This window comes from Ascaphus truei, chromosome 4 (assembly GCF_040206685.1).
Source record: "Ascaphus truei isolate aAscTru1 chromosome 4, aAscTru1.hap1, whole genome shotgun sequence".
NCBI lineage: Eukaryota > Metazoa > Chordata > Amphibia > Anura > Ascaphidae > Ascaphus > Ascaphus truei.
Genome location: NC_134486.1, coordinates 301,534,545 through 301,562,092, shown reverse-complemented (window position 1 = coordinate 301,562,092; position 27,548 = coordinate 301,534,545). Strand labels below are relative to the sequence as shown.

The 27,548-nt window shown below is 43.2% G+C and overlaps 1 protein-coding gene across 3 annotated transcripts in view; it reads left to right on the top strand.

The window, feature by feature from the left end:
* TBC1D32 (TBC1 domain family member 32) overlaps positions 1 to 27,548 on the top strand; it is a 335,208-nt gene that overhangs the window by 5,086 nt on the left and 302,574 nt on the right. For 2 of the 3 annotated variants that reach the window (XM_075597753.1, XM_075597754.1), the window contains exons 2-6: positions 4,090 to 4,313; positions 9,030 to 9,191; positions 18,422 to 18,599; positions 18,988 to 19,059; positions 19,880 to 20,005. In XM_075597753.1, the coding sequence (XP_075453868.1) occupies positions 4,159 to 4,313; positions 9,030 to 9,191; positions 18,422 to 18,599; positions 18,988 to 19,059; positions 19,880 to 20,005 (693 nt within the window). In that variant the 5' untranslated portion in view covers positions 4,090 to 4,158. The remainder of the gene's footprint in view (positions 1 to 4,089; positions 4,314 to 9,029; positions 9,192 to 18,421; positions 18,600 to 18,987; positions 19,060 to 19,879; positions 20,006 to 27,548) is intronic. The other variant, XM_075597756.1, reaches the window with a different exon arrangement.

The following is a 27,548-nucleotide window of genomic DNA, read 5'->3' as shown; positions in this document are numbered from 1 at the left end:
TTACACCCAGGGGTGAGCAAACTTTTTATGCCGAGCCCCCCTTTTCATCCATGAAATTTCTCGCCCCCCCCTTGCCTGATGTAATCAAAATCACATGACGTCAGCGCACGTGAGCTGGTTCAGCCATTGAGGGTGAACCAGCTTTGTAACGCCCCCCTGCCACGCGTCTACAAAAAAAGTATTTATAACACAAATTACATCACTTAAAAATAAATATTATGATATTTGTCTAATAGCGTCCCCATTTCTGCTGTATTATTAATCTCTTTCTTCCCGCCACATTAGAATCTCTCAGGACCTCTCTTCCTCTTCCAGTCTCACACTCCTCTCCCAGTCTCTCCCTGTATTTCTCACTCCCCCTCCAGTCCCTCTCTATCCCTCCCCTCAGTGCCTCCCCCACTCTCTTTCCCTCCCCCTGTGTGTCTCCCCCCACTCTCTTTCCCTCCCCCTGTGTGTCTCTCTCTCTCTTTCTCCCTCCCCCTAGTGTCTCTCTCTCCCTCCCCCCATTGTCTCTCACTCTCCCTCCAGCCATTGTCTCTCCCTCCCCCCAGTGTCTCTCTTGCACTCTCCCTCCAGCTATTGTTTCTCCCTCCACCCGGTGTCTCTCTCACACTCTCCCTCCAGCCATTGTGTGTCTCTCTCCCTCCTGCCAATGTCTCCCTCCCTCCCTCCCACCAGTGTCTGTCTCATCCCCATGTAGCTCTTTCACCCCCCCCTCCCCATGTCACTCACTCCCCTCCCCATCTCACACTCACTCCCCTCCCCATCTCACACTCTCACCCACCTCATGTCACTCACACCCCTCCCCATGTCCCAGTCTCGCACTCCCACCCCATATGTCCCAGTCTCACACTCCCCCCCCCCATATGTCCCAGTCTCACACTCCCCCCCCCATATGTCCCAGTCTCACACTCCCCCCATATGTCCCAGTCTCACACTCCCCCCCCATATGTCCCCAGTCTCACACTCCCCCCCCCATATGTCCCAGTCTCACCCCCCCATATGTCCCAGTCTCACACTCCCCCCCATATGTCCCAGTCTCACCCCCCCCATATGTCCCAGTCTCACACTCCCCCCCCATATGTCCCAGTCTCACACTCCCCCCCCCATATGTCCCAGTCTCACACTCCCCCCCCATATGTCCCAGTCTCACACTCCCCCCCCCATATGTCGCAGTCTCACACTCCCCCCCCATATGTCCCAGTCTCACACTCCCCCCCATATGTCCCAGTCTCACACTCCCCCCCATATGTCTCCAGTCTCACACTCCCCCCCATATGTCCCAGTCTCACACACTCCCCCCCCCACATGTACAAAGTCTCACACTCCCCCCCCATATTCCCAGTCTCCACACTCCCCCCCCCATATGTCCCAGTCTCACCCCCCCCATATGTCTCCAGTCTCACACTCCCCCCCATATGTCCCAGTCTCACACTCCCCCCCCCCATATGTCCCAGTCTCACACTCCCCCCCCCCCCCATGTGTCCCAGTCTCACAACTCCCCCCCCCATAGTGTCCCAGTCTCACACCCCCCAAGTCGTCACTCCCCCCATATGTCCCAGTCTCACACTCCCCCCCATATGTCCCAGTCTCACACTCCCCCCCATATGTCCCAGTCTCACACTCCCCCCCCCATATGTCCCCAGTCTCACACTCCCCCCCCATATGTCCCAGTCCTCACACTCCCCCCATTGTCCCAGTCTCACATCCCCAATGTCCAGTCTCACTCCCCCATATGTCCCAGTCTCACACTCCCCCCCCATATGTCCCAGTCTCACACTCCCCCCCCCATATCTCCCAGTCTCACACTCCCCCCCATATCTCTCCCAGTCTCACACTCCCCCCCCCATATGTCCCAGTCTCACCCCCCATATGTCCCAGTGTCACCCCCCCCATATGTCCCAGTCTCACCCCCCCATATGTCCCAGTCTCACCCCCCCATATGTCCCAGTCTCACCCCCCCATATGTCCCAGTCTCACCCCCCCCATATGTCCCAGTCTCACCCCCCATATGTCCCAGTCTCACCCCCCATATGTCCCAGTCTCACCCCCCCCATATGTCCCAGTCTCACTCCCCCGATATGTGCCAGTCTCACTCCCCCATATGTGCCAGTCTCACTCCCCCATATGTCCCAGTCTCACCCCCCCCCCATATGTCCCAGTCTCACCCCCCCCATATGTCCCAGTCTCACCCCCCCCATATGTTCCCAGTCTCACCCCCCAATATATCCCAGTCTCCCCCCCCCCATATGTCCCAGTCTCACCCCCCATATGTCCCCAGTCTCACCCCCCCCCATATGTGCCAGTCTCACTCCCCCATATGTCCCAGTCTCACTCCCCCATATGTCCCAGTCTCTCACTCCCCCATATGTGCCAGTCTCACTCCCCCATATGTGCCAGTCTCACTCCCCCATATGTGCCAGTCTCACTCCCCCATATGTGCCAGTCTCACTCCCCCATATGTGCCAGTCTCACTCCCCCATATGTGCCAGTCTCACTCCCCCATATGTGCCAGGTCCTCACTCCCCCATATGTGCCAGTCTCACTCCCCCATATGTGCCAGTCTCACTCCCCCATATGTGCCAGTCTCACTCCCCCCATATGTGCCAGTCTCACTCACCCCCTCTCCCCATGTCACACACGCTGATGCAGGAAGCAAGGAGATGCTGCTGTGTAGCACAGCGCCACCTAATGGCCAAAAGAAAAATTGCAGCTGCAGGCGGCTTTTTTCCCCTCTGCTCCTGGCAAAATCGCCGCTGCTTCCTGCGCCCCCCCCTAAACAATCTTGCACCCCCCAATTTGCGCACCGCTGGTCTACACGATGAGGGTTGTGTTTGTCTGCACTTTTGTCTTTTACACCAGGACTCCAGCTCAGGGACATGCTGAACAATTGCAGGTACTGACGCACACTGGTGACTGGCAGGATTTGTACAGAAGTGGGGGGTTGTGGGGCCCACCCCGTACAATTAATCACCAACCAGGCTGTTGCAGTGGGTCCCAAGGAGGTGATTGAAGGGGGCTGTATCTAAGTGGGTGAGCTTAAAACCAAGGAGAAGGGGTCACAAACCGCCCAATTGTTGTTTCCAACCTACATTTTAAAACACACAGTCCCTGCAAGCTCAAAACCCAAACCCACTACATCTATATAACTACTATCTATATACGAATATCTATCTATTATATATTTAACTACCTATCCAACTGTTTATCTACTATCTAACTAGCTATTTAACTAACTGCTATCTAACTACTATCCATCTACTCATCTACTCATCCATCCATCCATCTATCCATCCAGAGTGCTACTGGGTAGTGATCTAAAATATGCGACAAAAAGCCACAATGCTACTGTACATCCAACATGACAAATTAAGTTAAATACTATCTGTTCTTTTCCTAAGTAAGGGTCATTAGTAAACCCTTTGACCAAGGCATTCTAAGGCTGCAACCCTTTCAAGGTTAACCAATCATTTTTTAGCCATGTACTGTAGATCCTGTATGCATAGATATGTTATCTTAGAGCTGCATAAAGGCTACAGATATAATTGCCATTGAGATTTCAACATACTGCACAACAATGTTTTTTTACTTGTCCTATCGGCATTTAAATAATGATTAATATTGGTAGGTTATTATTGTTTCTTTTTAATGTGCCAACATATTCTGTAGCGCAGTACAATAGGGTTAGAGGACGAAAACAATAAAATATCAAAAAATTAACATACATTGTTACAGTTGGTAAGGAGGGACAGCAAGAGAGTAATACCCGCTCAACCTAGAATTATAGATGGATAGTACAGGGTAGGTGCACTAGGGGAGGGTAGATAGAGGAAAAAAAGAGGTCCTGTCGCATGACAGGGAAGACCCCGAATTGCATGCACTCAGTCTCTGCAAACAGTGCTGACTGGGTACAGAGACAAAAAATCCAATGGAGTATAGCGGTACCTAAATAACACCTAAAAACATTTGTAAAAATGTTGATGTGCTGTGTCACCATTATTGAAGTATTGCTATATTAGAATACATTGTTATACTACAGTATATGTCGTATATGATTTTCTATAACTCTGTCCAAAATGTTTGTTTTAGGTATATCCAATACATCTGTTCACAACTGTAGACTTTGCTGGGTCTCTGTGGAGTGGTTCTCTATAAAAGATGTCTAATTTTTCGGCGGACGATGAGGCTTTGCTGCAGTCCATGGTCAGACAGTTACTGCAGAGCGTGAAGGAACGAATGGCCAGTGCACCATCAGTAGAATGTGCTGAGGAAATTCTTCTTCACCTGGAGGAGACTGATGAACATTTCCACAAGTAACTTGTTTTATCTGGTTGTCCTCTTCTTTCATGCATTCATTTCTTGCATGATGTTCTTTTGCTTGCACTTTTGCTATCTTTTTGTTAAAAAACCCTTTGTGGTGTTTCGGACATTAGGGCGAGATGACATACAAACTGCTGCTTTCATACCATTATCTTGTTATATCTCAGAATGTGTTGGGGTTCTGCTGAGGCGATATCTTTTCGCCTGCCTGTCACTACGTAGGAAGGCACATGCTGTACTGTACAATGATCTGATTTATGGCTTTGTGTGTTTTTTGTACGTTCTGTATGGTTGAATAGATTTTTGTTTTTAATGTAATGCAGCTTTGTAGAAGCTACATTCTGATAATTTTCATATCTTGAGCTCCGAAACACATCACACTGTGCCTGTTTATGCATCGGAGCAGAAATAGAATGCAATGCTAAAACCTAATGCATGTACGATATTATTTTGAAAGTCTCTGGTGCCTTAAACCTTGTCCCGCTCAGGATAAATCATTCCTCGTTGATTTTTGGTCCTGAGACTCATTATACCCTGTAAATGAACTACCAAAAAGTAAATGTTGGGTTTCTCCCCCCCCCTCCCCACACACACTTTTTTTCTTTACGACATACACAACACAAAGAATACACATATTTCGTGGGGAATAAAATAGACAATCCAATCCTTTGCATGCCTTCTAAGGGAGGTATCCATTAAACGGTGACAGTGCCTGATGGGGTACGATTGCATGGAAACTTCAGTGGCAGTTTCTGTGCGAGAATATTTTGGTCAGTAATACCGCAGTATAAAGTGTAACCCTCTAAGGCTGGGATTCATCAAGCTGCAATACGGTGTATCACACCTCGATCTTTCAGTAACTGACCTTGACTGGAATGGCCGCTAGCGCCGGATCAGTGTGTGATACAGTGTATTATGGCTTTATGAATCTAGGCCTTAATATCTTCCAGATCATATGGGTTGGGAGAAATACGTTGGCTTCTGTGTTTACACATTTTAGTTTCTACACCATGTTTTCCAAGAGACATTCTTTTCTCACAGTAGGATGACTTTCCAGACTACCCCTTCATGTGCTTGATAAACTCTTATTCGCTTTTCAGTTACTAATGTAAGAAAAGGGATTTTAACCACTCATTTGCAGATGTATGACTTTGCGTATGTAACATACACAACAAAAAGAATACACATATTTCGTGGGGAATAAAATAGACAATCCAATCCTTTGCATGCCTTTTAAGGGAGGTATCCATTAAACGGTGACAGTGCCAGATGGGGTACGATTGCATGGAAACTTCAGTGGCAGTTTCTGTGCGAGAATATTTTGGTCAGTAATACCGCAGTATAAAGTGTAACGCTCTAAGGCTGGGATTCATCAAGCCGCGATACGGTGTATCACACCTCGATCTTTCAGTAACTGACCTTGACTGGAATGGCCGCTAGCGCCGGATCAGTGTGTGATACAGTGTATTATGGCTTTATGAATCTAGGCCTTAATATCTTCCAGATCATATGGGTTGGGAGAAATACGTTGGCTTCTGTGTTTACACATTTTAGTTTCTACACCATGTTTTCCAAGAGACATTCTTTTCTCACAGTAGGATGACTTTCCAGACTACCCCTTCATGTGCTTGATAAACTCTTATTCGCTTTTCAGTTACTAATGTAAGAAAAGGGATTTTAACCATTCATTTGCAGATGTATGACTTTGCGTATGTAACATTGTTACGCAGAGAGTTCACAAGTTCATTCATTTGATATATATATATATATATATATATATATATATATATATATATATATATATATATATATATATATACGTTTCATATTTTTTTTTACCATTACAAGAAACAAGCTTATAATTATATTTTACAACTTTTATGTAAGTGGGTGAATATGCAGCATTATTTAAAGCTGCAGACCAAGCAATATCCTACACGTGTGGTTTTTAAAAAATAAATAAATCAGTTCTGAGAAAATACTTGTAGCGTTAAAAAAAAACAAAAAAAAAACTGACATTTTTAATGTATTATAATGTAACAAGCATTTTTGTTGCTATAGCAACCATTTACAGAGTCACATCCCCTTCCTCTTCTGAAACAGGCTGTCATATTCTCTAGCCTGCTGTACCCATGCTTGGCCACCGGGACTGCTGCCACTCTCAATGTCTTGTTCTAACCTGCAGTACCTATACTTGTCCACCGGGATTACTGCTGCTAAACTAAGGAACATTCCAGACTCTGATACCTGACACCTCTGCACCTGTGCTCCACCTCTCAGCCTGCATATATAAACCTCCCTTTCCTGTTCCTCCCTTGCCTGTTTATACTGGTTCCTTGGTTCCTGCAAGGTTCCTGTGTTTACTGCTGTGCTAGCTATTGCTATCATCCTGTTCCAGTCTCCTCGTTGCCGACCTCTGCTTGTTACCTGACTTCGCTACCTGCCGCCTGCCTCGGACCCCTGCTTGTTACCTGACTTCGCTGTCTGCCGCCTGCCTCTGATCTCTGCTTGTGACCCCTACATCGCTCCCTGCTGTTCCCGCCGATGGGATCCACTTCAGCCGAAGTCCAATCCTTGACACAGGCTCCTGCCCTTTTTGAGCCCTGCCCTCTTTATAGCAGTGCAGCAATTGTATCTCGTGACTGCCTGGTCACATGATCTTCCCCACAGAACTTTGCATCTTTGGTCCTCTTCTGCTGCACTGACGGCCATTTAGTGAACCCCCAAGCTGAGCCTTCGCCCCTCGATCACCGGAGAATGTATCTATTGGCATCTTGGCTAATTACTTATCATTGTGTGGATTATATTGATGGACATATTAAAGGGAAAAGATTTTAAATAAAAAAATGGCAGCTTGGACTGCTGCTTTGAGCTATGCAAGCTGCATCACACCAGTCACTACTAAATTACCCTACCAAGAATCCAATTGATACTGTAGTAAATAAAATATATCTACAGCTTGTGTTTGCTCACTCTTTTACAGTATGTCTAATAGCCTGAAAATCTGTCCTGTCACGTTTTGTGTAAGGTCCTTTAAAAAAAATTAAGGAATCTGTAAAACATTCAAAAATTAGTTTGAATACAATTTGGAGAAATGCACTTAAGTTAAGTCTGGTAAGATTCACACAGCAGGAGTTACATTCAGAAGCAGGGACCCCCGCTGTGTTAATCCCTATGGGCTATTAGTCTCCTTACTGTCAATCCAGGAGCACACACTATTAAAAAAACGTGCCAATAGTAGATTTCGTGAGGGCAACGCGACCAACCATGTGGCTACATCGGTATACTTGGTGCATTTAAAAAATAATCAAACTTATTTTTTATTAATGTAAAAAAAAAAAGTGCAATGCTTAAACAGGCAATCAAAGCAGCTTAAAATAAATAAATAAATAATAATTAAAAATATATATATATTTATTTATTTTCTTGTTTTAATATATGCAGGCTTTGATTACCTTATTGAAAACTAATGACCTAAGCTGCTGATCGATTCGTTCTCCCGTAATCAACCGGCAAAATCCTGCTTCCCATGGTTCACTAAATGGCTGTCTTTCAGTTTCAAATCAATCCTTCAGTCAGTGTAACTCAGCAGCTACAATGTATTCTTATATTACTACGGTAACATTACATATTCTTACAGTTTGCAGCTCATATTGGGAATTTTGGCAACAAATTATCCCAAACAGGAAAGTGTTACAAAGATCTCGCACTGCTGGGTAGCTGTGTTAAAACCTGCTATAGAAATCAAAGAATGACCAGTATATTACAACTCATTAAAAATGGCATTAGGATAACTTTTAAAATAAAAATAAAAATTGAAAGTATTATCTAATACTACAGAAATTATTTATTTAAAAAACACACATGTAGGATATTGCTCAGATTGCTCCTTTTAAAACATGTAATTTATGTGATTCTTCCCATTATCTGCGTGGGACGTTTAAATGCACCTCTTCCGTGAAGGGCCCATATAGGCTACCTACTGCTGCTTTCTAAGGCCGCGGCCAGCCTGGGAGCGCGCTCGAGCGCCGTGACGCCAGGCGCTGGGCGATTCCTGTCCAGCTAGTTGTGCGCGTGCTGGGGGGTGTGCCCGTGATGTCAGGTGAGCGGTTTGCCCTCAATTGCTGAACAGCGCACGTGACTAGGGCATACGCATCAAAGACAAAAGTATTGGTCTCGCCAAGCATCACGCCTCTGCACGCGCACATGCACAAGCAAAGCTTGGACACAACAATTTAATTGTTGTGCGAGCAAACACTCCGCCTGCATGTGGCCTAAAAGAGATATTAAGGGTTAATCATTATGCTGTAATAGTGCCTTTTAGGGACACTATCGCACAGGAATGCTGTTTGGCACTATCATAGTTTATGGAAATACCAGCATTGTGAGGTGACGGTCGTCAGGCTTGTTACTTCACTGAAAGTAAGCAACTCCTACCGTATACTTCACATTATCACTCTATAAAAGCTCCAGCAGATGTCAGTGGAAGCCCAAAAGTTAAAGGAATCAATATGACTCTCCTACAGTAGCTTCAGAAAAAACAATTTTTCCACACTGACCATCTCCGCAGCATGCACGGAATGTAATATAATGATCTAAAGTCCTGTTTACCAGTTGCAACAGTTCATTTAAGATGGTATTGTTCGATTAACAGTAAATGCTTCACTCCTAAAGAACAGGTTGTGATATTTGTGGTCATTTTGTTTCAGCTATGAACTTGTGAAGTACCTCAGGCATTACATTAAAAGCTTTGTGGGATCTGTAATAGAGGATGAAACCGAGAAATGTACTTTTGCTCAGAGTCAGGGAGAAGGATCCGGATATGACACTCTCGTACAACATGTTGCCAAAAGGACACGTGAATCGAAAGGGTAAGTTGCTTAATATTCTGTAGCAATAATGTAATGATGTAAAATGGTAAATGTCATTGTGTTTGTGTACGACATCCATTGGGAGAAAACTCTTTCTCTGAAGAGGCCTGAAATATATAAGGTTGTGATTTTACAAGTGCCTCTAGCGGTTACGCATTTGGTAAAGGTTGTAGAGTTGCTTAATTTCAAGTCAGGTTACCTTTATGTTATCTACATTAACACTATACTCATATTTTGGGCTACATACTTTCAAAACCAGAGTATTCTCTTTTTTGTTTTTTTTTTGCATCTCAAAAATTTGCTTTTGCAAGATGTTTAGAGCAATAGGAAGTTTTAAAGACCTTGTTTTGCTTTAAGGTTATAGAATGACTTGTTCACATTTAAAATGTACAGTACTGTATGTCTGAAATACTTAAATTGATGTTGAAGAACAGATGTAGACATCCAATTAGTAGAACAGCGACTGAAAGGGCCAAAAAGAATGCTGTATTTTGATATTTTTTTGGATGCTACGGTTCAAAGAGTAAGGCTAAGGCCCCGCTCCCAGAGTCAGCGCGCCCGCACTGCAGACAGGCGGGGCGCTGACAGACACAGACCGCGATATGAGGTCTGTAGGGAGCGGGAGCCGGAGCGGGAGGTGGTCGGGAGTGGGAGGTTTGAGCGGGAGGGGGGGCGTGGCTTGAGCGGAGGGACCCGCTACTCTTCCCCCCCCTCCCTCCACGGCTCGGGTAAGTAAAGCAACACACACACACACACACTGACAGAGGCAGGCACACACACACACACACACACAGACAGAGGCAGGCACTCAGACACACATACACACACACACAGGCACTCAGACACACACATACACACACACAGATAGGCACTCACGCTGCTTTCCCCCCACACTCCTCCCCGCTCCCGAAGCCTCTCCTCCTCCCGAAGCCTCCCCTCCCCATTGGCTCACAGCCACACCACGTGACGCGTCAACGCTAGGGAACACCATTCTCTTGTATCCCATAGCGGCTGAAGCGCCACAGCGTGTAGTAAGCTGTGCAGCCAGGGGGGACCGGGACCGGCTCCGCAGGATTCCCCTGCTGGTGGGGAACTCGCGTGTGGCCGCCCGCGCCACCGAGCGCAGCGGGACCGAGGCCTAAAGCGAAATCTTCAGCCACTTCACTGATATAATAACCAGCTTTACTTGCAGGTTAGGGAACATCTTAAAAAGGCAAGAGTCAATAATGTCAACTTTACTTCGTTGAAGGCAATATTAAATACACAGAAGGCTTGGTTGTATGTGTAGAGAAAAACAAAACAGCGCACAACTCTCATAGTATAGTAAATTCAATTATAATGGACACATGTGAAAAAGTGGTGAGTATCGATTACTGTAGGTCAATATAAGCAATACATATATATGCACATGTTACCACAACGGCGCTAGACGGGTCTCCTCATCCAACAGGCATCACGGCGTCCACTGCCAGAAAGGGATGTCGTCAGTGTTCCTCTCGGTGTCCCGGTGCTGCTATATCCTGGTTGCGTCTTGATGTCCACGCTCCGTGGAGCAAACGTCTGTTGGTCCGGATGGCTCCTCTTTGGAACTAGCACAAGTGTGAAACAATAGTGGCCGGGGAGGCTCCTGCACAGGTCCAGTTGTGTACCGGCAAAAGCACCAGCTGTGTCTCGAGGCGGCTGCTACTGATGTCACTAAATCTATGTCACTAGGAAGTGACTGTCGGATTATAATCAGTGGCAATAGACGCTGACACAGAGAGTGCTGACTTTTCCTGGTACTCATGAATTAAGTAGAAATAGCCATGTTAGCCCAGTTGCGATAGTGCAGAGTAAATTAGTACTTCAGTTTTAAGTGATACATTTTTTATTTGGATTACAAATTGATACAGAATAGTAAGGCAAGCTTTCGAGCGTTTTCAGATCTAGCAATACTGATTTACAAAATATTCCAGGAGTTTAACAGATGTAAAATTCCAGATAACAATCATAACACCTAAGATGTGTAGGAGTCATGGCAAGGGATGGTAAATAAACAGACAGGGCAGTAAATAGATGACAGGGTTAGTGAAACATGTTGAGCATGAAGAACTGTATATCCATTAGCAGAGTGAAGGGGTGTGGGGATGTAGGGGGGGCAGAAGGGTTTGAAATTTAAAATGAACAGAGCAGCAGGGAGAAACATTGCAAAATATTAAAAATTATGGTGGGTAAAAATGTGACAAAACCCTCCACCGTATAGCATACAGCAAACGGTATGCTAAGAGATAATGGTGAAATGCTGGGTTCCAGACCTGTCTGAGACATGTGAATGTGCGCATAAGTGATATTTTTATTTGATAGTGTGTAAGAAACCCCATATCCGCATTAAGTGCTCTTGTTTTAGTGTCAACACATTATAAATTTGAGTTTAAATGTTTTCTATTCTTGAGTGCATTTCAACATGCCTTTGTGGATTTGGATTTTTAAATAATTTATGGAATGATCTGACTGAGAAGTGATGTCCCACTGGAGTAGTATCTTCTTGCTTTATGATGTATTATTGTGTGTCTGCCTAGATTCACCCTGGTTTGAAGTTTTTGGCTGGTTTCACTTCAGCACTGTATTTCTGACTAGGGAGATGTTGTAAGGAATTGGAAGCAGACCTCAGTGCTATCCTTGCGGGGTATGTTCCTGTTCAGGGGTTCTACATCCATGGTAACTAGTAGTGTTGTTGGATGGTAGTTGTTTGATGTTAACGTTATTAAGAAAATCTGTGGTATCTAGTATGAAGCCGTTGGTGTTTGCGACTAGTGGTTTGATGACATTCTCCACTAGGCCTGACATTTGTGCAGCGAGTGTATCCATACCTGTTATAATTGGTCTGCAAGGGTTTCTTGGTTTGTGGATTTTGGGAACATTTAATACAATATTGACCTAATTCTGTTTCGTTATCACGGATTATTGCAAAAATTATATCTTACATTAGGGGTGCTTGGTTAATTTCCCCCAATGTCCATTTAGTTGTAATCTTGATTTCTGAAGGTGCAAACTATTCATTAATATTTTGTTAAACAGTATAAATATGAACGGTGGGCTGTAGGATTGCAACAGTATACTAGTGAGAACATATTTTTTCCTTTTGCATATTAAGAAAATCAATGTAGATTGAGTATTAGGCATTTGTTACTTTGCTAATTGTGGACACAAAGAAAGTTATGGTGAGTAAAAAAAATGACAAAAACCCTTCACTCGTATGAGACCCAAAAGGTCGAAACAGCTGTCTGTGAGGGGGTTTACTGGCTATGCACTTCTTTAACCCAGACTGTGTTGAAATAGCTGTGTAATGCGGAATGCAGAAGCTTACAGAGATCCATGTTAAAATGGATTAGAAGCAAAAAGTGACACACTGTGCTCGTTTGCTTGTCATTACCCAGAATCCCTGGTTGCAGTCCAAGCACCGTATGCTTGGTGATAATGGGGAAAGGCAGGTTTGGGGACCTGTTTGAGACGTACATTATGAATGTGCTCAAAAGTGGTATCTTTATTTGTTAATGCTGTAAGCTATTTTTATTAATCTGTTTTTTTTTTTTACTCCGTTGGTCTCTCCTTAGGCCTCGGCCATGTTGCCTGCACGCTCCCGCTCAGCACTGAGCCCCTACAGCCGCAATTAGAGCGGCTTTAGTAGGGGCTCACCTGCGCTTCCGCAAGCGTGCGGAAGCGCAGGTCTTAGGGGATTTTAAAATTCCCCCGCTTGCCGGCGCGACAGGCCGGTCACGTGAGCGGATCGCCCAATGAGGGCGAACCAGCTCCGTGACGTCACTGGCCCGCCCCCGGCCAGTGACGCGCCCGCCCCCAGCCCGCCCCCTGACGGCCCGCTGACAGCGCGTGCGGTAAGCAACCGCAAGGCCAGGGAAAGCACCCGCTTTCCCTGAGCCTCAGCACGCCAGCAGGGAGCATGGCCGAGGCCTAAGTCGGCATAGGAACCACCTTGTATTCTTCTTTTGTACTGGTACTACTTTCATCCTAATGCAGTGAGTTACTAGCATTTTATCACATTCTCTCTCTCTCTCTGTCTCTCTGTCTCTCTCTCTCTCTTTCTCCTAATGTCTTCAACACTTTCATTAAAGCTAATGAGAGAGAATAATACAATATGGAGGGAAACCGTGTAGTGGATGAGAAAAGTGTTTGGCACGAGGGCAGTGGTTTGGAATGGAGGGTGAAGAAAAAGGGTATGACAGGGAGAGAAATAAATTGATATATATGATGAATAAACTGCTTAAAGGAAGAGAGAGACGGCTCAAAGAGCAATATGTTCACTGGTGAGGGAGGCTGGGGTGCTTAAATATTAATAATAGAATGGTTCACTGAAGTATTAGTAGGACATGATGGCATTTATCATGTTACTTGACCTAAGCATAGATTGTTGTTGATTTATTTCTTCAATTATAGAAAACTTTTGGTGACTTGGTAATTCTCCATGGTATGAAATGTATTTTTAATGACTTAAAGCAGGAAAACATGTGAAATCTTATGTTTTCTTTTTAAAATCCATTTTGTTTTAAAATTCAACTCTTAATGCCAATTTTAAAGAATCCTTTGATTTCTATAGCAGGTTTTAGCCCACCTCCCAAGCAGTGCAAGATCTTTACAACATTTTCCTGTTTGGGGTAATTTGTTGCCAATATTCCCAGCAGTTTGAGCTGTAAAGTGTAACAATAGATAATGTTACCTTAGTAATATAAGGATACATTGTTTATTTATTTATAAAATATTTTACCAGGAAGTAATACATTGAGAGTTACCTCTCGTTTTCAAGTATGTCCTGGGCACAGAGTAAAACAAATAATACATGGTTACAAGTACAGTTACATAAACGAACAGGGTATACATTATATACAAGACATTGCGTGCACAGTTAAAGAAAATATATATTATGAGCGTATGAAACAGTTACAGACCAGGTTAAAATGTGAGACAGCCTTAGATTTGAAAGAACTTAAACTGGTGGTGGATGTGAGAGTCTCTGGTAGGTTGTTCCAGTTTTGGGGTGCACAGAAGGAGAAGGAGGAACGTCCGGATACTTTGTTGAGCCTTGGGACCATGAATAGTCTTTTGGAGTCTGATCTCAGGTGATAAGTGCTGCAAGTGGTAGGGGTGAGGAGCTTGTTCAGGTAGCTGGGTAGCTTGCCCATGAAGAATTTAAAGGCAAGACAGGAAAGGTGAACTTTGCGCCTAGACTCTAGTGATGACCAATCTAGTTCTTTGAGCATTTCGCAGTGATGTGTGTTGTAGTTGCATTGGAGAACAAAACGACAAATTGAATTGTAGAGGGTGTCAAGTTTGCTAAGGTGGGTTTGAGGAGCCGAGCCATATACTGTCTCCATAGTCAATAATTGGCATTAGCATCTGCTGTGCGATACGCTTTCTGATTGTACAGTACCTGCTGAGTTACACTGCCTGAAGCAGCCATTATGTTAGACACACAATTAGGATTTTGACAGATTTATAACAGGAACATCAAACGATTGCCAGCTTAGGTAAGAATGTAGAATTTTACATTGTCACACGCTATACTTATACAAATATTATTATTAATAATAATTTAAAACAAGTTTAAAAGTAGTATTGCTGCCAGCCATGATGCACCTGCCATGTGAGGCAAGGATCCCGCAGCACCATTGTGAGAGGACAATTGCACCACACATTGTGACTGTAGCCCTCTTTCATCCACCCTGAGTGAGATTGAGGTGGGTAGGTGTATCTGACTATTTATCAGTGTGGTGCTGTACCTGTTTGGCAACCAGGAGGGCTGAGCTTCCGCCACGGAAACCTGGGGTATATACCTACACTCGGTGCAGCGCCTCCTCTGATGAGGGATCCCAACGTGGTGGGAGTGTGCCCTCACCAGAACAACCATACAGTAAATACACACAATGTGAATAAACAGTATTTACTAAGCATGAACGATAACTTCAATGACACTCTCTTTGCATAACATCAATACATCATAGAAATAACATTGCATCACCCTGAATGCATACCATCCCCTCACCTACATGTCCCTTGAGTGTCCACAACAATAAGGTGAATGTGAGTGTGAGGGATAGCGCTTCCCTGTGTTGGGGCCCGGTGGTGCACTTAATACCGGTGGTGCACTACCTCCCCGATCAGTCCTGATCAGGATAATCCTTGGAACTCAGCATCACCACACAGTGATCCCACACCGCACTGCGCTACTCTCTGCAGGAATGGATACACACGCTGACTCCACAGGGAAGGGATCCCCAGCCGGAATGATCCTTTACCACAGTCTCTGCTATGGAGTCAGATACTCTTTCTGCACTAAGGCTGCACGGGCATTCAGGCAATGTCCTGCAGCATGTCTCTTCCTCTCTGAGTATGGTGAAGGAGTCCCTGTCTTAAGGCAGTCCCTATCACATACAGTATTCCTCTAGTATCTCAGGGGACTAACTGGGCTCTGGGGGTATACCTCTACCCTAGTCCTTGCATGCAGAAGATCTCTTGCTGTAGATTCTGTCTTATCCAAGACTCTGGCAGTTCACCACATGCAACTGGCACTGGTGATATTACACACACTGTATAACTAGAAAGCAACCCCCCCTTCTTCCTATGAGGAGCCTTCCCCCGACACAGCCAAAGCAACTACTCTAGCTGCACTGCACACAACACTGTCTCTTCTTGTCAGAGCACACAGCACTGCAGCTGTGTCACTGACAAGACTTACACTCACCTAAGGGCAGGGTCCTTACCTAAGGGGCCTTCCCTATGAACTTACCCACTAACCTAGTGGGGAGTGGGGCCTGCCTGGGGGTAACCTGGCCTAGTGTAAGAAGCCACTTGCTTCTTACACACTTCCTCCCCCTTCCTTCTCCCCGTTCCAACTGACTAGCGTGGTCTCTGCAACATTGTATCCTTCTCCAACAAGAGAAGCTGCAAACTCTATTTGCTGGCTGGCTGCACGTGATGTGGGTGAAAGGGCAGTCCCCAGAGGCTGCTGGGAATTGTAGTCCACTCAGGACCTCTTTAGCATTAGGACCGCGTGCGCTATCTTTATTGGTCCTGTGCAAAGCTGTAATGGCCGCTGCTATGCTTAACTGCGCCTGCGCGACCTTGGAGTCCCTGCACTACGGAGCACCCTCTCTGCCCCTTTGAGCTCACTATATTGGCCATCACGTCGGTGCATGCGCGAGCCTCCGTGCCCGTGCGGACATAACAAAGATGGTGGCGCCGTGCCTCCGACGCCACCGGGAGGACTCTTTGGGGACCTGGCTACATGACCTCACAACCTCCTATACTATAAAAGGCAGCTCCGGGCTCCGTTTGCTTTTCTCATCTGATGTTCAACAAACTGGTGTAGCTGACAGTTTGTGAAGACGTTCAGCCGCAGCTTGGCCACACAGGGTTATTATGTTACCTGGATGGATTTCTGTATTTCTTTTCACATTTATTTATTTATTTATAAAATATTTTACCAGGAAGTAATACATTGAGAGTTACCTCTCGTTTTCAAGTATGTCCTGGGCATTTGTTAATGAGCTATATGTTTAGGTATGAGTCCTGCTAACTCGGACCATGGTTGTTTGTTTATTCTGTCCATTTTTAGACCGCTTTGCGTTCTCAATAGTATGTATAAATAACCCGTTTATGATTACTTGTCTGACATTTTCCAGCTTCTGAGACGTGTTTCAATATTGTCTTTCTAGGTGTTTTAGACTCAATTATTTATTTCTACTCCTTATTGAGTATCAAAGCTAAACTACTGACTTAATTAAGAAATGAGTAATTTTATATTTGACCAATTCATGCCTTCACTTTGCTAACAATGTAGCATATTGCTCCTGAGCTAGGCATATGTTAGTTGCATATATCCAGCACATTTGTTCCATATATCATCCCGGGTGGACACAAATATAGAATACTTTTTTTTTTTTTTTTTAAGGAGCTAGTGTTTTGTTAGATGCGGGAGAGGTGTGTGGGGGGGGGGGGGGGGGGGGAACTCTTTGTCACCACTATGTGTCTGTGAATATCTCTCTCTCTTTCTCTCTCTCTCTTTCTCTCTCTCTCTTTCTCTCTCTCTTTCTTTCTCTCTCTCTCTTTCTTTCTCTTTTTTTTCTCTTTCTTTCTCTTTCTTTCTCTCTTTCTCTTTCTCTCTCTCCTCTCTCGTGTGATTTGTATAGAACTACAGCAGGGTTCCGTTCCAGAGGCCCACCGTATAGTGAAAATCGCCGAAAAGCAGATCCGGCGATTTCAGTGCTGCGCATGCGCAAACTGGCATTTTCGCCGTTTTGTGCATGTGCGGCATGCGCGCCAGGTGCACCCGCCCGTTCTACGCATGCACGATTTAAAATTCAACATGGCGGCCCCCTTCTCGGTGCCGCCGTATCAGCGGAGCGCCGAGAAGCGGGGCCCAGCTTCATAGTAAATGAGTAAATGTATGTGCTTTCACAAACTGGTTATACACTGGCGACACACTTTATTCGAGCTCGGCTAGTCCCACGAATTCGGGTATACTCGGGTGTATTGAGGTTTGTGACTGTTTTCTGCCCGAGTGCATTGCGTTATTTTCCAGGCAGGGATTGAAGCATTTTATTCCCTCTGGCTGCAATACTGCACAGTATATATATATATACTGCATTACAATTCATGAATTTATGCCATCTGGTAGACACGCGAAGCATTGCAGCCTATTAAATCCTAATCATTATCATTTAACAGATCAGCCGCCCGTCAGCCAGGCATGAACCCAGGCTGGGAAGGCAAACGCAACGGGGCTTGTCAGAGGTGAGGAGCGGCGCATTCCAGGTATCTGCCAGGTACATACTGGGTATTTGCTCGAATAAAGTGTGTCGGTGCAGTATCTAGTGATTTAATGAGTGACTTGATTCTTTAAAAAAAATATATATATATTTGACCATTTAAAAGTAAAGAAGTGCGCACACATATTGACCATAGTCAGTTTTCCCAGGTATAGTGCAAAGTGTAATCGGTAGAATAGGGAGCAGTAGCCAGCAATCACAGGACAAGATTAACAGTGAAGAAGTTTTGTAAGGAAATGAACAATGTTTCCGTTTCCTGAAGTCGGGTCTTTGGAAACCCGCTATGTGGATGCTTTGCTTAATAAACGTTACCGTTAATCATGTCACAAGTGCTGGTTTATTATTTTTATTTTTTTACATTTTAAAACATTTTTACGGTTAACCTTTATTTTGTCCTAATCTCTTTTAAAGGTATGCAGAGATGATGCATTCTCTAAAGAATGCAATGATGACTGTGGTAGAAACACTTCTCAACAAATTTGAAGAAGATCAGGCCAAAAATAGGGAAACGCAGAAAAAAACCTTGCATGAGCAACACAGTGGTCGTTACACTGATAACTGTTCAGACAGCGATTCCTCCTTCAATCAGGTATGATTGTTCCCCCCCCCCCCCAGTTTTATGTATTTGAAAGCCTTATGCAGCATGTTGTAATACAATTAAACACACATCTTCCAATCCCCTACATCAGTGGTTTCCAACCTTCTTTTTTTTTTGTTAAGGAGCCCAAGTGAAATTCTGAGGAACCCCAGCCCTCTCTAATAGCAAATCTCTGATCAGATGCATTGTAAATTCTTCTGTTTTTGATACAATTTTCAAATGACCAGAATATTGCAGGGATGCCCGGGGGAACCCAAGGGTTCCTAGGGACCCTGGTTAAATTATTACATTATTTAATTGCAGATTTTATCAGCATTAATCAAAATAAGCTTGTCTATCTATTATTATTATTATTATTATATGTATTTTTTTTCTACAGAGTTACACTTTTATGAACCAAGAACAATTGCAGCTAATTGCAGAGCAACTGAACCCTAGCCAGCCTGAGGAGGTACATATACAAATGCATTTTCATACAGCAGAATTATTCTTTTTCTTCTGTCCTCTTGGTAACCTGATAACAACTATAGTACTTCAGAAGCGGTGTAACAGTTTTTAGGTCTGTTGTCCAATATCCACAGCATTGCCTGCTTATGTTTGCTCAACAATATAAAGTAGGGATTTCACAATGCTTGGATAACCCCTTAGCACTGTGCAGTAAATACAGTACCATACACAGTGATCCTCTTTCTTAAAGAGCCTCCAATCTATTTTTTTTTTAAATGTATTATTATAATTTGAGGTACATGGTGATTGCCACAGTGTTTGACAGAGATCTCCAGAAGCTATAATTGCTGGGTTAGCAAGGGGTTTCTACCCCAAACCCACTCCCCCCCCCCCCCCCTCAGAGTCTAGTGCCCAGTAGAACATTTCCTATCCCTACAGTATGAAGTGACTGGCCATGTAGTCTCTGTGTAATTAGCTTCTGTTTTGTATGACACTACATTATTTGGGTGTAGAGTTATTTATAATGCCTTTTTTTTTTTAAATTTACCAAGCAACTATATTATCACAGGGTAGTAATGGATCCCTAGACTCGCAATTATTTAGAATCTCAAGTCCTCTTCTATGTAATTGGTGGGCATTTTGTGCAGTAAGTTGGTTGAATAACCAGTACAATTAAAATATATATATATTTTTATCTTTACTATATCTTGTTATTTTTAGTAAAAAAAAAAAAAGTCATTTAGATTTTATTCCTGTTATCTTCATGTTCAAGTCAAATCCGCTGTTAATTGCTGGAATATGTTTTGTGTACTCTTTGTATAAAGGTACGAAAAGAGGCAATGCAAACATTGTGTTCTGCTCCACCGTCTGATGTTCTCAACTGTGAGTGCTGGAGTGTTCTTCACAAAAACCTCACCCTGTCTCTTGCAGATCCGGACTCCACGTTTACAGTAAGGAACAAAATAACTAAAACAAATCTCATGAACTTAAGACTGCAGTTCAAACTGTTTTTTTTTGTTCCCCATTCAATATGTGCATCAATACAATCTACACACTGACAAGTGATTCGCTAAGTTGCTGATTGATCCGTTCTCTTGTTATCGATCGCTGAAATTCGGCTGGGGGTTCACTAAATGCATCTTGGGTCCTCTTCTGCTGCACTGACAGACAAAGTTCTGTGAGGCAGATCATGTGACCAGGCAGGCACTTGATTCAATTGGTTCACTGCTAGAGAGGGCAGGGCTCAAAAAGGTGATGCTGTTTCAGAAGGGGATATGACTTTGTATATGGTTGCTATAGGAACAACAATGCCTGTTATATTAGAATACATAAAACATTTATTTTCAAATTGTTTTGTATATTTTTTAAATGCTACAAGTATTTTCTTATAGTACAGAACTGATTTATATATATATATATAAAAAAAAACATACATGTAGGATATTGGTTGAACTGCAGCTTTTCCCTTTCACGGTTTGTTACATTTTTTCTCCCTGGGGTGATTATAAACCGTAATGCAGATTTACAGTTTAAATCAGCTGGAATTTCAGCCTATACCATAATGTCATTGTGAATTTAGTGGCGTTAATGATTAAAGCTGCAGTTCAGTCAATATCCTGCATGTGTTTTTTTTTTAAATAAATCAGTTCTGTAGTAAGAAAAAATACTTTTAGCATTTTCGTTTTTTTTTAAAAACAACTTTGAAAAACCAATTTTCTTGTATTCTATTTTAACAGCCATTTGCGAAGGCACTGCCCCTTCATGTCCTGTCACAAGCCCTGGCACACCCCTTTGTCAGCCCTGCCCCCCTCTTGCACATGTCAGTGCAGGAGTGCTCATGAATATTCATGAGCTTCCACTGACAAACAGAAGCAGATGAAAAACATATGCCATATCTAAAGATGTCGCCAAATTTCGCCGATCAATACATGGAGAAAGAATTGACTGGCAGCTATACAGTTCTTTAGGTAATTAGAGATTGCCCACATGAAACTATTGAATTAAAAAAAAAAAATTAAAAAAAAAAAAAAAAAGATTGAACTGCAGCTTTAAGTACTATATGCTTTTTTTTTTTTTCCAAACAAATATTTTAAATACTAGGCAAAAACCTGCCTGTGCAGAATTTAAATTCTTAGGAGCCATCTGCAAAGTCTGGTGATCTACCTACTGTATACATTTGTTTACATTTTTAACCACCCATGAGTAGAATAGAGGGGGGTGAAAGGCCAAAACAATAGTCCTTTGTGCCTGTGTCTATACACCGGTAGAGTATCATTTGCCATCTTTGCGTTCCCCCCTTTTACCACATCTTGCCTCTTCTAATTGCGTTCTGTCTGCCTCCATGTGCTCCCCTCCTTTGCCCTTAATCCCTCTTCTGTGTGCTTTTCTGTTGCCTCATCTCATCTCTCTGTCATTCTTTTCACATTTTCCTCATCTTTTACTTCTACTGTATGCTGTGACTGCATGTGAAAGCTGAGGGCAGGTTCTCTCACACCTTGGCTCCTGCTAAAAAGGGTTAGGAAGGGGCAGTTACAGCCATCCTCGGCTTGTATCTAACCCCAAGTAAATGTAAGGGAAACCTGTGCATGATGCAAGGAAATAAACAAGTCAATAGTTCTTACTGTTTTTTTTTTAATCACAGTGTTTTTAATTGTAATGTTAACTGTGTAATTGTAATTGTGTAGCATAATTTTATGACATATTGCTGCCTTGAAAAGTACATTTACTGTTATTTGTTTTGTACCATGTGGACAGATTGCTTTTTTTTTTAGCATCTCTCTTCTTTAATATTCCAATTACATTTCACAAAATGTAAAATTTCAGTTTCTATGTTTTTTCTGAAGATATATATATATACACGTGTGTGTGTGTGTGTGTGTATGTTCTGTATATACTGTATACACACACCCACACACACACACTGTGTGTGTGTTTACATAGTCTCTTAAAGACTATTCAATATGTTATAAAGGTGTCTTCCCTTTGCTCAGTAAGATTTAAGCCCTAATCATATAAATCCAACTGAAATCTTCCTGAGCAGGGGGAAGATGCATACACAGCATATTAAACCCTTTGCTGCGATGCTTTGCTGGCCCCTATGAAAGCGATTAGAACTCTGCAAGTAGTGAAGAAGTCGCTTGGAAGTTGGAGAGAGAGGAAAATACCGGTATCTGCAAAATAAACTAAAGTAAATGGTCTCTACAATTGCATTTAGGCAACTTAATCGAGTCGTTTGATTCATATGGCTAATAAGCTTTACATTTGCATCTGTGCAGTGAATATAGTCTGCCTGTGCATAAACTAAACGGCATAGTTATCTGCAGCAAGTGAAATTAGAGTGGGAGAACAGTGTGAATTGCATTTACAAAATGCCATCACTTTATGTATTAAAATTGGGAAATGTGTGCATAAAAAAGACTTTTTTGGTGATTTGGTGTTCCTTTGAAAAGAAAAGTACAACTTAAATAGGTACAAAATGTAATAGATTATTGACCTGTTCTGTTTAACCCAATTGATCACATAGGCCCAGATCCACCATAGGGGGCTAAGTTTTATAGCACAATTTATTCCCATTCACATGAAGAGGATCTGAGGTGTGCTAAAGTTTATCACACTATTGTTGATCTGGGCTATATTGTCTTTATTCAGGTGGCCTAAGATTAGGAACAGCATCAATTTATTTATCAGACATTTTGATGTATTTGTTGGTTGTGCCTCATTTGAGCACTTTTTACCCCCATACACTACACATCAGGCTTACACATTATGTACTGTATTCATTTTTTTCTGAATTTCCTTGAAAAATCACAGTGCTGTATTCTATTTAAAAGAGAATAAAAAAAGCTGGCTATTGTTATTAATATGTCCATGTAAACAGCATTGTAAGAATGCACTCTTATTGTGTAACATTCATTTTTGCTATTTAACCCCTTCTGTAATTTAGGTAGAAGATAATCGACTTTTGGTACGTGTGGCACAATGTGATAAAATAACTGGCTGTAAATCTCAAGACATGCAGTGGGGTAACAGTCCGACATGTGGTTACCACTAGCGCATAAATTAACCCATTCAAAAGCACCACACTGGAGTCCACAAAAAAAGTGTTCACTTTAGGAGCCAAACTGGCATTGTACAGTACAGTACATTAATTTCCAAACACTTGCAGATTGCAAGGCTTTCAGCAACACATTGTTTACTAAGCTGTGCTATTCCATATGGCGTATTACAATCTATTCAAGAAAATAGGTTATAGGCCCTCTGTGCCTTCCAGTGTCGTAAGCAGATATCAAATGAGTTTCTGTTGTTGTAAACAGTGGAAGCAATTAATCCTTGGAGCATCAAGGAAATATTTTTTGGCCACTGCAAATAGAATGGCAGGTGAATATGCAAATTGTAGCTGTTTATTGCTTGGCAAGTATACAGCCTAAGGATATACTGTACTGCTGCAAGCACAGGTTAGACTTGTTCTTCTCTGTGTTTTCTTTCTCCCAGTGAGAGCATTCTGAAGGTCTCTATTGCTACTTAAGCCAACAATATTTCAGCCCCCATATTTTTTTTGTTTTCCTTTAGTTAAGCTTGCCATACAGGAGGGTACTGGAGGGGCAGTGTCAGAGAGGGTGTTATTATTTATTTATTTATAAAATATTTTACCTGGAAGTAATACATTGAGAGTTACCTCTCGTTTTCAAGTATGTCCTGTAACTATGTTATAGTTTTAGTAGTGTTTTAGTGTAGTGTAATAATAGTTTTATAGTTTTTAGTAACTGTTTAAAAGTTTTATCTTTTTACATAGTAATTATTAGTTTGATCAGTTTTTATATAGTTGTATAATATATGGTCATCATTTTTGTGGGTTAACGGTTATTTATACAGTAATATATATTTTAGAGGTTTTTTTAAAGTTATTGTATGCTTTGGTTAATTTAGTTCAACGTTTACTTTTATTTTGTTTTGCTCCCTTTTGTAATTATGATTAAATTATTTTCTCTTTCTGTGTTGATTTATATCATAATTTATTTTTATTCTACATACAGATGTAGTCAATGGTATGACAACCCCAAACATGTGAATGCACGTCACCCTTGGTGCAGTGATGCACACAAGTGCATAAGCATATAGTGTTATGTTTTGTACAGCATGTTACTGTGTAAGTGTAATGGGTACTTCCCTTATCCCAATCACATATATAGTGTGTGTGAGGGGAAACCTACGTGTTACCATGTGTGGTGCGTATACCTGTAGGTTCACAAGAGGCCTGAGCCTCCGTTTACTGGGAACCTGAGGTGAGTCTTCCGGATCGATCTGGTTTGCAGCGCCTCCACCTGTGTAGGGTTCTAGGAATGTAGAAGGTTGCCTACACAGGACCCACATACACAATAAGTACATATACGGAGATGTATATAACCAGTGTATATATATATATATATATATATATACATATACATATACATATACATATACATATACATATACATATACATATATATATATATATATATATATATATATATACAGGAATAATCACACACTTTACTTATCAGTAACCAGTAACCACTACTGCGTACTTGTAACAATACTCCCCCTAGGGGGTAACTCCACACCTTGTACCGTGGTACCAAATGTCATTCACTCCACTAGGAGTGTACCTTACACCCACCACCGTGTACCCCCACACCGTGTCCACAGTTAACCCCTTTGTCCCGTGGTCAGCGCTGCCACTATGTGAGAATATATATGATTTGTTGGTGCACTTATTAAGGTACCTGCCGAGTGCTCCTTCACTCGGGCCTGCAAGCAACTTCAAAAAGGATCCGCTGCTTGGTGATCCCGTCTGTGATCCGGTGCTTCCTTGCACGAGGGTCCGCCAGGGGCGATCCCACCCTGGAGATAGTCTTTGTCTCTTTGGGCGTAGGCTTGAGCCCAAGCCTCTTCTCGGGGAGCGCAGCGTCCGTTGTGTCCCTAACTAACACTAGTACTAAGGTGTCAAGGTCCCTAACCTAGGGCCTGTCCTTGTAGCACCACAAACTGTAAGGGGCTCTGGACCTAACTGGGGCCTAGGGGGCTGTTGGCATAATGCAATGGGTCACAGACCCCTGCACTCACCTCCTTCCCCTTGCTCTTCCTGGTCCAGACTAACGTGGGCTCCTTAAGCGCGCAAAATGTATCAAAAAGCCCCTCTGCAGGGAGATCCTAAGCCCTATTGGCTCCCTGGCGTCACGTGGGGTCCCCTAAGGCTCATGGGACTCGTAGTCCCTGCTTAGAGCCCTCTCCTGGTAGGCTAGTGTTTCGCGCGTTGTACTGCGCATTCGCGAGCTGTCTGAGGGCCTCCGCACTTCTGCCCTAACTGCGCATGCGCCCGGCAATCCAAGATGGCGGCGCCCTGCACCGGGAACCGCCAGGAGTTCTTGCAATGCGACCGCGGCCCTAGCAACCGGCCGCACGCGTCCCGGCAACCCCCACACATGGAAAGAGGCGCGCTGTGCGCGTACACGCCCCCGCACCTCCCCACGAGCTGTGAGTACCCAGAAGGGGGTCCACGAGACAGAGGGGGGACCTGGCTACATAAGATAAACTGCCTAATTACAATAGATACAATTACAATTGGTCAGAAGGGACTACAATTTCATTTTGATAAAATTAAATATGAAGTGGTGCACGGGGAATAGAAGATCCTCTGAATCCATCTGAAATGTAAACAATAGAATTTGTGTGATCCCCATCAGTTACAGCACTAAGGACGCTAAGAATGCACAGGATATTTGCCGATAATGCAAGATGACTTGTGACCCCTAAAAACATTTGTGGGAAAAGATTATTATTTAGACTGTAAGCTCTTCGGGGCACTGATTTATTTTCCTAATGTTACTTTTATGTCTGAAGTGCTTATTTCCATTGTTTATTTATATTATTATGTCACGTGTATTACTGCTGTGAAGCGCTATGTACATTAATTGCGCTATATAATGTGACATAGTCCAAAGATGTTAGGCAGCTTTCTGCCCCGTTTTAGGTCAGAAAGTGCAGGAATAGTTAAAAATGATCCATTCCACAGCTTCACATTAACTCAGGCTGCAGGATGGAAAATCCAGACCACAGATTACAATGGGTCTAGTTCTCCCTCACCTGCTCTTCTAATCACATGCACAGGTATTTAGAGCAGAGAGGTTTTGCATTTCAGTCTCTCTCCTTAGAGCCTGGGGGCTAGGGGTGTCGCTGCTCCCCTGCATCCAGTTTCGGGGTGGACGGCCCCTCCAAGTATCACAGTACCAGAGGATTTGCCTGGACACTTGGGACCGAGTTCCCACCACGAACAGATAAGACAAACAAATATATATTGCTGTTTCTAAATACTATGCTGTATCTAGTGACCCTAAATGAGAGGGCATTGTTTTAAGCTGGGGAACCAGGTTAGTTGGCCCAGCAGCAGTTAGAGGCTGATTATGATGTGTAGTTAGATCCCTGAAAGGGATAGGATTTTGTTTATATAATTTGGTTTCTTGTTACTTGAAATAACAGTGTGGGAAATACTATGACACTGATATAAGTGAACCGCTGAATGAAAATGTCTGAGTGCCTCTAACCTACACATGTTAAAGCTGCAGTCCCTTATTTGGATGAAAATAAAGCAGGCAGAAGCCTGAGTTAAGCAATGTAATACTTTGCATGATCCTGTTTTTTGTATAAATAACCCTAGAAGACTGTGTCGGGAAGAACCCAGACAGACGTCAGCGCTACAAAAGAGGGGCGTTTGTCACATATGGTGGAGAATGCGGGTCGACACTAAAAAGTCTGTGGGTTTGCAAATAAATGCGGGGGTTTAAAATGGCCGCCCAGCTGAACTAAAGTACAGATGCTATGAGTGAAGTCTGTCCCACTGTGTATATCAGTTGTGCTTCTAGCATACACAGAGAATGTGCGAAGTGTGGATGCAATAGCACCCTGAACCCAAACAAAACCAAAATGTTTTGCTGAAGAAAAAAAAAATTGCATCTAGCAAGTGCTGTTTGTAAAGCTAATGCCTTTTGCTGAAGTGAGTGAATTTGCAGCTAGCCAGTGCTGTATGTAAGTTGCTGAAGTGAGTGAAATTGCAGCTAGCAAATTGTCCCTGCCGGGTTTCTAAAATGGCCGACGTGAAATGTTTGTTTTGTAATGTACATAATCATGAAAAACAGTGTCCCTTCAGGCCATACGATGATGATGACGATGACTCGTATGTGGCCCCTGGAGGAGAGCCGTACCCACAGATGAATTTAGTATGCTGGGCCTGTCATGAAGTAGGTCACATGGAAGATGTGTGCCCCAAAATTTTCAAAGACAAACAGCTGCAAAAGCATGCAACACCCTGTGAGTGCAAGCAAAATGTGGAAGCTACCAGTGAGTGTGTGCCCAGAACCACTAATATCTCTGGAGCTAATAAAGCAAAGAAGAAGAAAAAGAAAACTGTTCAAGTTACAGGGGAAGTGACCGAGCCACTTGAACCTGCGCTGTCAGGAC